At 43.9% G+C, this 12,251-nt stretch overlaps 1 protein-coding gene across 6 annotated transcripts in view; it reads right to left on the bottom strand.

Annotated features, from left to right (window-relative positions):
• The window catches only part of ARHGEF7 (Rho guanine nucleotide exchange factor 7), an 84,496-nt gene that overhangs the window by 68,638 nt on the left and 3,607 nt on the right, over positions 1 to 12,251 (bottom strand). For 4 of the 6 annotated variants that reach the window (XM_083610607.1, XM_083610608.1, XM_083610606.1 and 1 more), the window contains exon 2: positions 1,641 to 1,727. In XM_083610607.1, the coding sequence (XP_083466733.1) occupies positions 1,641 to 1,727 (87 nt within the window). Of the gene's footprint in view, positions 1 to 1,640; positions 1,728 to 1,819; positions 2,024 to 12,251 lie in introns of those variants that run through there. The other 2 variants (XM_083610611.1, XM_083610610.1) reach the window with 2 other exon arrangements.

Below are 12,251 nucleotides of genomic sequence, written 5' to 3'. Positions count from 1 at the left end.
AGTAGGGTAAATTTCTCATTGTTCAAAGTGTTTGAGCAGGTAGAACCAGAACAAGCTGTTTCTCCTTGCTCCATAGCCCAGAGATACGCAAGAAAACCCTCTTTCTGCCTCCAGTGTTAGGATTTTGTTTTTGTCATGCTGTGCAGAAATCCACCACCTCTGAGGTGTGAACACATCAGCTATCACCTTCATTTTAAAGTAGTATAATACTACATTAAACAGTCATGGCTTCCCCAAAGATTCCTGAGAACTGTAGTTTGTTAAGAGAGTTGAGAGTTGCTATGAAGCTCCTATTCCCTTCACTCAGCTACAATTCCCAGAGTTCCCAGGGAAAAGGGACAACCAGTTAAACTACTCTGAGTATCGTAGCTCTGGGGTGGAAATAGGGGTCTCCTAACAACTCACTGTACACTTAAACACAGTTTCCAAAGATTATTTGGCTGACGCCTAGTTGCATAATAGCGCTTTCAATATATCGTGCAGATGTGGCATTAAAAATCTGATTCTGAGATGATCTATGGTTCATCCCCTACAAAAGAAAAAAAACCCTCAATATACAGCATTTGATGGGAGGGCATGGCTTCAGTTTTATGAAACTAGAGAGTGTATATTTTAATATGTTTACATTACATAATGATATTAATCAGGCTATTTTAAAGGGATGATTCTCTCATATATATATAAAATTTGGAAGAATCCAAATAAAATCAGTGTGAAGACAAACACAGTAGAAAACAATAGATCTCTTTGAAAAACAAGGCTAGATTTGGGGCCAGATGAGACAAGAGACAAGAGGTGTGGAACTGAATCAACCTGTGTGTGTGTGTGTGCACGCGCTTGGCCTTTGACTATGATCAAAGCACCAACATTGGGGGAGTGGACGTTAACTGCCCCACCCCAAAAAAAACCCTAATACAGTACTCTCACAAGCAGTTAATAACCTCCCAGCAGAAAACAGAGATGTCTTCTACTTCAGAGCTAATAGCAGCTGCAAAGAGGTATTAAACAGTGAAAGCGGAGAAATGTAAAGGCCTCACTCCCCCTGCACCACGACTCCAATAAAATCCAGGCTTCTCCATGGCTGCTTTTAAGTAAAAATGCCAGGAGAGAGGACTCACAATCCTCCTGTGTTTCATCTGGTCTGGCCTTCAGTGAGAGTTAACAGGAGATGGGAAAGCTTGTTCAATATCTGGCTACCTGTACAAAATGATATATAGCGTTCGCGAGGCAATATAAAAGGGGAGGCATGCAAAAAAAAAAAAAAAAGGACAGTGTAGCTACACAGACACGAGTGTGCTAAATAGGTGTGTGGGTAAGAAGAACCACCACCGTGGCATTACGCTGGAGGAGAAGAAAGAAACGCCTGTGTGCAGAGAGAGAGAGAGGATGGAAGAGGTAGGCGTTTGTTTGCTGCCAACCGTCCGGCACAGTAGCTCCCTTAACTTTTAATTCATTCCTTAGCATGGCTCTCTAGCCTCCTTAGCCCGCTCCGCCCTCACCCCATATTACATGCTCATATATACACGTGTGTGTGTGTGCATATACACATACATGCAAGCAAGCAAACACACACATATTGCAAACACACACGTCTTTGTGTGTGTGTGTTTGCAATATGCACAATTCCCCCCCCCCCTCACCTCCAGGCGGAGAGTGGCGCCGCAGGCGCGGAGGAACTCGCGGATATTGCTCAGGCACTCGCTCTCGGTGCGCGGCTCCGGATAAACCTGCAAGAGGAAGAGAAGGAGAAGCGGCTCAAGTCAGTTTCGCGGTGGCGGGTTGCGACCGTGGAGAGAAGCAGGGGCTGCGGAGCACCCACCCGGGTCTAGCTCGCCCTCCGTGGGCTCCAGGCTCTCGCTTCCACCCGCCCACCCACCGCACTTTCTCCCCTCCAGGCTTCACTTGGGAAGCAGCTTTTGGATTTGATTTGCCCGGAAGTAAACACGCCGACAGGAAATGGCGTGTGAACGGGGGACGAGGGAAGTCCCTCGTTCCCCCACTCCGGGATGGTTTCCCCTTCTCTTCCCTCCCTCCCGCCCGCGCCACCCCCTCTGCAGGGGCAGGGCTAGAGAGGTGGTGTCTTATTAGCTATGCAAATACAGTAGACAATATAGAGAGCACCCCACCAGTGCAGCAGCAGCAGCAATGTGTGCAGAACGGAGTTGCCAGGATCTTGCCTTTCTGGAAGGGCTCTCTCTGTCGGGCAGTTTTGCTAATGGGCTCAGCTCTTGTCCTTCAGTCACAAGTTAATAAAGATCCACCTGTTGGATTTGGGCTAGCTATTTCCAAGGCACAGGGAGCCTGCCGGAAATAAATGGTAGCCACCTTCAGGAAAATAATATATAAGGCAGGCTGACTGACGTTCTTTCATAGGCTTTCCCCATCAGCAACGTTCTGCAATGGCCTGTCCACATTGTTCCAACGTGTCTTTCCCAGGGGGCCAATCTCCCCATTAATGTAGGAGCATCCGCACAATGTCCTCCCCATCTCAAGTTTTACCCTGGACCTTTCCACATTGAAATGCAGAGGGCTTTGATGCTTGGAAAATCAGAAAAGGCCAGGATCAAAATGCCCCACATTTAAAGGAGGAGGCACCGGGATAGGGGTCCACATTTTGCCCCAGTGTGGGCAAGCCCCGAGTCTGCTGTCGCCCACAGTAGGACCATCTGCATTCCACAGCATGGCATTCACTTCATGGTGTGCTACAAAGCACAGCACCGGTGCTTGCAGAACAAATAGGTTACAGGAGACTCGAGAAATCAAGCCAAGCTCCATTGTACAGTCAGTAGGGGGGGTGAGGAACCTACTTAACTTTTAACTCCAATCATGCAAGCTGCTAAATGAAGCGATGAAGCCACCTTAAAATGGCTTCTTGCCATGTTCCTGCATGTTCCATGTTCTTTCCACTTGTTTCTCTCATAAGGAACCTGCTGAATTTGCATAATGGTGCAAAACACAGTGAAAGTGGGGAAATCTGCTGATGTCACATTTACAGAGTTTCTGCAAGCAAACCATTTCGCAGCACTAGAAGCTGAACCAGAGAAACGGGCCCTTCCTTAAAGCAGTGATTTCACTGCATTGATGCCACATACAGTGGTATCTCGGGTTACAAACTTAATTCGTTCCGGAGGTCCGTTCTTAACCTGAAACCGTTCTTAACCTGAGGCGCGCTTTCACTAATGGGGCCTCCCACTGCCATCGCCACACAATTTCCGTTCTCATTCTGGGGCAAAGTTCGCAACCCAAGGTACTACTTCCGGGTTAGCGGAGTTTGTAACCTGAAGTGTTTGTAACCTGAAGCGTTTGTAACCTGAGCTACCACTGTACATTGGTTTCCATACGTTGTCAGTGCAGATGCAGGAGGCTAGGTGAATGGTACAGAAGTCTACTGCTATTAACTGTACTGTATTGCTATTTAAGACATTTGTACTCCACCTTTCCAAATGTGTTCAAGACAGCTAACAATCCTTAAATAATAAAACACATAATAAACATCAACAACAAAACAAAGTACCGTATTTTTCCATCTATAAGACGCCCCCATGTATAAGGCGCCCCTATTTTGGGGGGCTCAGATTTAAGAAAATGGGGGGGGAGATGGCCCAGAGTATAAGCTGCCCCCTAATTTTTGGCATTATTTTTTAGGGGGGGGAAACCTAGTCTTATGCACAGAAAAATACAGTACTACATAGAGACAGCCTCATTGAATCAACCCGTTTCAACTTCTTCCTGCCAGCCCATGGGTCTAGTAACAGACACAGGCATGGTCCCCTAAACCACAGAAAATACAACTTCAACTCTCATACAGAGAGCCCAGAGTAGAGTCACAGAATCATAGAATTGTAAAGTTGGAAGGGACTCGAGCATGCAGAACTACTGTACTTATCTATGCACCTACTATAAGCATGCACCAGTTTCATGCCGCTGTAATTTCCGTGGCTTCTCCCCATGATATAGTGGGGGTTATAGTTTGCTGAAGACACCAAGAATGCTTTTGCATAAATTGTTAGCCCCCAGCCCTTCACAGGACCCAGGGTTTCCTGGGGGTAAAGGAATGACTGTTAAAACCATGGGTAGGCAAACTAAGGCCCGGGGGCCAGATCCGGAGCTATTGCCTTCTAAATCTGGCCCACGAACAGTCCGGGAATCAGCGTGTTTTTACATGAGTAGAATGTGTCCTTTTATTTAAAATGCATCTCTGGGTTATTTGTGGGGCCTGCCTGGTGTTTTTACATGAGTAGAATGTGTCCTTTTATTTAAAATGCATCTCTGGGTTATTTGTGGGGCATAGGAATTAATTCATTTTTTTAATGGCCCCCCACAAGGCCTGAGGGACAGTGGACCGACTCCCTGCTGAAAAAGTTTGCTGACCCCTAGTTAAAACAACTTAGGTTTGTAATGTGGGTATGGCCTTAATGTATGTATATCCCTATGGCTAAATGCATTCACTGTTTGTATTTTCAGTATGTTTCAACTTAGGCTACTAAACATTTCCACTACAAAGCACACAGATGGGCTCTCCAGGAAACTACTGAATGCACGTGGTCTGAAAATCTAATTTCCAATGAATGTGGAAAATGAGAATCTGAATGTATGTACATGCATACAGTCAAACTACTTTCTTCTGGCAGAAACAGGAGAAGTAAGGTGGGAACATACTTGTGTTTGTCCCCCAAACCCCTTCCCTATTTTATTTTATTTTTAATGAAGCTATGAGCACTCCCTCACAGGCAGTTTTACGTGCCCTAAAGCAGTGGCAATGAGGACTCAGGTAGGTAGTAGCTGGCAGGCTCTGCTAGCACAAAATGGCCTGCTCTGTGTATCTGCACAAAATCTCAAGCGCGTAAACACCTCACTTTTGTGGGGGAATTCGCAGTTTGGCTTGTGACGCTCACAGAGTTGGCTCCAAGTGAATGAATATAAAACCAACTATCCCAGAGTTCAAGGGAAACAACTGAAAAATCCAAAAATAGTTTTCTTACTTCTACTTTGGAAACATTTCTGAAGACTGCCAAATTGTTCTTCAAGCTGCCTTAAAATAAATGAGTTGGAACTAAAACCTGTGTGATAAATTAAGCGTTACATAAGCAACCTTTATAATGCGGGAGGAAACACTTCAGCTGTGAGAAGTCTTCTCATTGGTTATTTAAAACATAGGTACAAAAGAACAGAAACAAATAGCCAGCATTCATCATGAAAAGAGGTCAAAGAGGACTACCCTACATGTTTCTGAGGTAAAATTGATCCGTTAGAAGACAGTCCATACAATCCTTTGACATTTTATTACATTTTTGCCTGATGTGTGGCACCATTTTCTGTATCACTTGGCAAGACACCCAAGCTAAGAGGTGAGGCTTCATTGCAGGGCAGAGCTCTATATCTGTTAACAGTCTGAAAGACTTAGTAGCGCATGGATTCAAAATTAACTTCATAATGGCAAGAACCGCTTATCACACTTACTTGTGAATACTCCCACAGGGATCGGTGGGGTCGATTTACAAGTGACTCAATCATTTTAAGCAAACTCCAATATAGTAGGCCGAAGATCTCCTTGACTATATTATTATTATTAGTAGTAGTAGTAGTATTAAAACCTTTTGCTCCACAGTTGTGGGCAAAAGCCTCAAAACTGGGCAGTTTCTGCTTCAACAGCTTGATTTTGAGTGCTACCTCACATAACACATTAGCTGTGGCACAAAATCATCATCATTTGTCATTTTGGGGTGTGCTTACCCGTCCTTTGACTGTTCGCTTCATAGTTAAGTTGTCTCCTATCCAAATTAATTGCATGTAGTAAGCAACAGCCTCATCATATATTGGTGCGTTCACAGAACCAGTCACTAAGTGTCCTGCTATAAAAAGAATCCACACTCATGCTGAGTCATTGCTGGGTCATTGCCATATAAACATAGTCATCCAAACACTGTCCTGAATATTGGAGTCTGGAGAAGGTTCTATAAGTCACAGTCTACAGCTGTTTCATACCACACAATAAACAGTATTACTGGGATCCAGCTTAACAACCCCTATACACACAAAAAGGAACTTTGTATTAGCGTGCATGAATTATTCGTAACCCAACTTCCTGCCAAATAACTCAGAGCAAGAACCAGCAGGAGACTAGATTGGCTCCGCTGGCGCACTTGCACCACGCTGACCTGGCTGCCACCCCACTCCCATTGTGCAGCCCACTCTGCTGCAGTGGCTCAGCTGGGCAGAGGTCAGGTGTGGGGCCCAGCCCCACACTGCTGTCTGCCATTGAGCAAGCTCAAGCCTTGGTGAGACTGAGAGACGGCGACTTGCCCAAGACCACCCACCAAACTTCACAACTGTCTGGAGAGCTGAAACTGAGTTTTCCATGTCTTAAACCCAATCCAGGCTGGAGCAACGTGCCACACACTAACGTAAGTGCAGCCCACCAGCCGTGGCACCGCATCACATGATGGGTTAACCCCTTTTTGCCATTATCTGGGTCTAACATAAAAAGGGAGTGTTGGTGAGCCTTTTGCAATACATTGCTCATGGGCTTGGTGAGTCACGAGTTGCACAGATTTGCTGTAGCCTCCTCCACTGGCTGAGACTCCAGATGTAGTGCTGTGCCAACACAAGAGATTCCCAAGCGGTCTACAGTAGAAGTCAATTATAACATGGAATCTGGAGCCATCAGCTCTGTAGTGGAGCTCTAGACCTTCAGGAGCAAATGTCAGTTCCCCACTCCCTGAGCCACCAGGACAGCTGGTGTCAAAATTAATTTGATGCACATTCAGGGAATGTTTGCACAGCCAGTTTTCAGAGAATTAACATTCTAAACGAATAGTTAATGTGCAGTGTTATTCCTCAAACAGACCAAACACAGCTGTCCTGTACAGATTATTCCTGTCAGGGGCATATATAAATCTCCACAGGAGGCTGCACATAGTGAGTATTGTCAGGGAAGGAGACCATATGTGTGTAAATATGCAGGCCATGCCTCGGGCCCCAGTGTAAAGACCTAAAATGCCTCTGAAAAACTGTCACAATTGCACACTGGTGTCTTTAGGATTGCCAGGGAAGGAAAAGAGCTGCAGCTTACACCATGAAGCCCTCTGCTTGTGATGCCTTGGTGCTTAGCTCAACAGTTCAAGGCAACCTGGTCCCATAGTCTGTGCCTCATTATCAGTTCACAATTATCTCCTCAGAAAAAAGCATCCATATTTCTTAACACGCTGGTCCCCCAATCCTCCTTTCCCCCAAAGCACTTTCGTCTGATTCTTGTCCTATTTATGGTTCCTCTCCAACATCTATAAAACACCAGGTTCCATCTCCAAAGCTGAAAAGCAAGGCAAGCACATGAGATGTCCTCACATCCAGAGCCAGTTTATGCAAGCAATGAAGTAGTGGCAGTGGCAGTGATGAGGTCTGCAACAGCTTGAATGCTCTCCCATGAGAGAGGACAACTTTGGACGGTGACAGCCTGAAGACACATTAAACCACAACCTACTGTGGCTAAATACGTCTGGGTCTCATCCATGCCTAGAGAGAACCTTCTATGCCACCTTGCAGTTTATGATGGAAGAAATATGGGGTATAAATGTAAGGGGGAAATTACAAGTAAAAATGCACAATTTGTTTGTTTTAAAACTTATATTCCACCTTTTGCCTTTATACGGCTTGCATTAAAAAAAAAACCAGTTCAAATGCAAATCAAATCTCCCCCAAAATAAATAAATGTGCCTCCAGATTGTGACTGCTTTGCAAGTGGGATTCAAGTGCATATCAGAATTTTAAGTTTTACATAGTTAAGAGTGGAATATACGGCTCTGTTGCCCCAGCACAATAAACATACATTTTTATACACCTTTCCATAGTTTGGAAAGTGATAGGGAAATGCTTTGAAAAGTGTGGGATGAAAAATAAAGACTAATAGAAATAGATATCAATATCCCACAAGCAAACCAAGACGAATGCTCCTTGTTATATAGCGGCCCTACAAACAAATAATGAATGCTCAATAAAGACGGGATATAATCTAACCTCCGTGTAAACTTTGTGCAAGCAAAAATGTATTAATGCTCAATAAACAGGTCATTGGGAAGATGGGACCCTAGTGCACAATAAAATATCTGGAGTGCAAGGTATCTGTAAGCTCTTGCACCTCCTGGTAGTTCATCATAACCTACAATTGGATCGTGCCCGGACCTACACCACTGGCATTTTCTTTTTGTGCAAGTTTTTAAAAGGAGAAGAGAAAGAAGAGAGGCGAGAGGACAAAGACAAACACATTGGTTGAAAAAGGATGAGCCTCCATGTGAAAACTGAAACAGTGATGCTTCTAAAACTGATATGCACAAGCAAGAGTTCAATGCCTCTCTTCCTATAACATGTGCGGACCCTTATCACATGCCCTGCTTCTCATGCCCTGTTTCTCAGCAACAACTAAAGTGTGTGGAGGGGACAGTTAAGAAAATGCATAATATGGTATCACAGCATATGGATGACACATTATGTCAATGGTAACATAAACACAGAGAAATGTGGTTGATAATTAAAGTGTGATCCCTACATGCCATGTTCTGCACATGCAATGCAAGAGTTGAACCAGGATCTTCCTTGTCGGACCATGCCTATGAACTGTTGTTTTTTAATAGTGTGGTGGTGAAATAAAACTAAGTAGTTACTAGTCATGATAGTTATAGCTATATGCCTCTGAATACTAGTTGCTGCAGAGAGTATCGCTCTGTTCATGAGCTTCTCACATCTGGTGGGCCAATATGAGAAGGAAATGCAGGACTAGATGGCTCCTCTGGTTTTGACCCTGCATAAGGTCTTCTTACGTTCTCAATATAAATGTAAGCAGTCATTCCCAGAACGATCCCAAGAATTGTGCACCCAGAAGTAATTCTTGCCTTTGGCTGCAAACCGGTTACCTTGGGAGGAAGCCCCACTATGCCCAATGAGTCTTACTTTTGGGTTAACATCACGGAACTGTGATGTTACTCCCCCCCCCCCATTCCAAATAAATGTCTTTTCCAAGAGAAACCCACATAAAACACATTATGCACAATACAGCATTGTAAAAAAATTAACATACGGAAAATGTTGCATGTTGTTCATATTAGATGTTACTTTTTTCTGTATACTTCACATGAAATCACTGTTTCTCATCAGGTTCTAATTAGTACCTCCATTAGTGCTGCAACATTCCTGTGTAAGGGTAGCTTGCTGGGTATTTACATCATAGTAATTAATGAGCTGGTCAGCTGTCATCAAAAGGGGCTTCCAGATGGAAGTTTATTATGGAATCACAGCTGCTCATGTGTGCAAGTTTATTTCTTTCTTTTTTTATAATATTATTTTATTCTTTTTTCCATACAGTTACATTTGTTACTCAACAATTATATTCCAATTCAACAAAACTAGTGACTTCCTGCTCACACCCAACATCAATGTTTATAACCCAAAACACATACAACTGTGTTTTAAGGTTCCCTCTTATCTAAATTCATCCTCTCTCTAACATGTTTCTTCATATATTCTGCAGTTTTCTTACACCTCAAACCCCACTGTGGTCTTCGCATATGGGAAATAACTTTTTTTATATAAACTAGAAAGGGTTTCCAGTCTTCTTTAAAAGATTCTCAACTTGTGTCTTTCATCAGTGCCATCAATTTTGCCATCTCTGCATATTCCGAGATTTTCATCAACCATTCTTGTGTGCGCAAGTCTCTTTCCATCATCCATATCACATGAAAATGCCAGTTTGTACTCTTTCCATCCATTTAAATCCAACTTTGCTCTTATTGCAGAAATTCTGTTAAATAAAAATAACGTGTTATGCATCTGCAGTCACAGCTTGTGTGGAAGATCATTAGCAACTGTTTTGGGGTGGGTTCTGTGTGTGTGGCGACATTTCAGCAAGGTCTCTATCAGCACACTCCTAATTCTATTCACTCCTTACTTGAGCACAACCTAGCCTTTTTGTTTTTGGTGGTCCAAATGATAAAAGAATAGCTACTTTCACCAGTTGCCACACTCTCTGGGCATAGTGGAATTTCAGCAACCCAGTTTGGATGGTACTTGATATTTTGACGTCAAAGACTCAGGTCTCTTTCTATGCCAGGTTCTCTGCACCGTGCATACAGATACACACCTAGAAGGGCCATCTCAGTGAAAGCTGCTTTTCAATGGTGCGGCATCACTCATCATATTGCAAAGAACAATAATGCAACTTTCTGTTACGTGTCTCTGTGCTAGCAGAAATCATACATCCAAAAAATGCAGACCTTGTCATAGTACCTGAATGTGTAAATTACATCTAAATTTGTTTATTGTAGCATGAGCTTTCATAGGCAGTATCAAGCAGTGAATGAAAGTTAGAAAGCCTGAGAAAAACCATAGTTTACCATTTCATTCAAACCAGGAAACCATGGGTTGGTCCACATTACCATCTCAGAGCACAGTAAAGTTGTTTTTTTCTCAGTGCATTTCACAGCTCTTTCCCCGCTACCTGTTCACTTCTGCACAGCTTCAATTAATTTCAGTGTGTAAAAACATCAGGGGCTGTTGATGACAGGGATGTCTTACCCTATGCAAAGGTTTCATACCTTGGATAGAGACAAATTAAGGTCCACTTAAGGACTCCAATTGGTGTGAAGTGACACCACTGGTTGGAGAAACAACACATCAAACACTGGTATATCACAGCAAAGTACAGGATACATATGAATTTTGGATAATGTTGTGTGGACACGGATTAAAAACCCAACCCTGAAACTCAGTGAGTACACAGTAAATGGGAGTATAAATGCAACATGTGGTTCCCAAGTTTATAACAAGCCAAAACATTCAACCACAATCTGAAGCCAGCTTAACATCGTGACTTGCTGGTAACTCTAGTCTCCCAGTTTGGATGAAATGGTAAACTATGGTTAATTCCCTTCCTGGTTCAATTTTGGATCAATCGAGGGGGTTGTGTGTGCAGGCAAAACACTCACTTCATTTCTCAGCTTATTAGGCTGGGAGTGGATTGTCCAAATGCAGCCAACGTTAAGTCAACTTTTCGGTGTCATGCAGATTGTTTACAAAAAGAACTACAAACGCACAACAACAAAGCCCACTCCAAACCCTCTGGCTGCAATCCTGAGAAAACTTGTTGTGCTTAGGCTTGTTGACTGGCCAAGGCAAATGAGCCAGCTGAGCAGCCCTCTTTGCTGACTTAAATCCCGCAAGCAGCTTGTATCTCCTTCTAAGTTTGCTCTCCATCCCTGGTGAGCCATATTTGTTCTGGCCACAACTGGAAAGATACTTTTTCCTGATTTGTTAAGATTTCCTACCATATACCTTCAAGCTGTAGAGGGGATGCGGTGGCAGTGATTCAGAGATCTAGGCGCCATACTCAGACAAACTGCTATGAGGGTTTACATTGGCAGTTCAGCCTTAAGCCATGTTTCTCAAAGCACAAGGCAGTACGATGCTCTCTGGGAATTGCAAGATTCTCCATTGCCTCCAATCAAACCAACGGTTGCTTAAGCTCCCACCAACAATTCCCTATACAGTAGTGTCCACACCGCAAATTTTCCATTCACACTGTTTCAGGGCAGCAGCAGATAGTAGCTAACGTCCAATTCATCTGGTTTCTAGCACCTCCCTGCAACTCCCAATTCCTTCTCTCCCCCCGCCCTCTGGCCACACACACACACATACAGTCTAAGCTTTCTTCTCGTGTGCCACTGCTTGCCCTCCAAAATCCTTCCACATGCCAAGACAGCTTCTTCTTCTTCCCCGCTAGCTATCTTGCCAACCCAAACAGCCCTGTCATCTAAGACGCACTCTCCCCAGGATGTCCCCACGACCCTTTCCACACTCCCTTCTCCCTTGGCTGCAAATGCAAGCAAACAGCACATTCCACACTCTGCCCCACCTTGCCCCAATGACTCCTCTCCGCATCCCTTTGCCCTGCAAATTTAAAAGGAATGGTGGTGCTGGGGTTAAACCAGGGCTGCGCTACCACGGTTGGCTTTTGAATCCATGCACACAGAGGACGTAGCCCCTCAGTGCAGAGCTATCCTGTAATTCCTTGAGAGGCCTTGTTGTTTGATGCGTTTTCTGTCAATCCGAAAGGAAAACTTAAGCCTCTGAAATATACTCGGAGTCGAGTGTGGATTTCATGCTCTTTATTCAGCTCACAGTAGTGAGGAATGAAAGTTCCCCCAAAATATCTGCTTTATATACATTATTTACACAATGGGCCGCACGTGATTGGCTAATTCCGG

The sequence above is a fragment of the Podarcis filfolensis genome, assembly GCF_964270895.1.
Source record: "Podarcis filfolensis genome assembly, chromosome: 4".
NCBI classification, from domain to species: domain Eukaryota; kingdom Metazoa; phylum Chordata; class Lepidosauria; order Squamata; family Lacertidae; genus Podarcis; species Podarcis filfolensis.
Note: the sequence above shows the minus strand (reverse complement) of the source record. Positions and strands in the feature narration are given on the sequence as shown.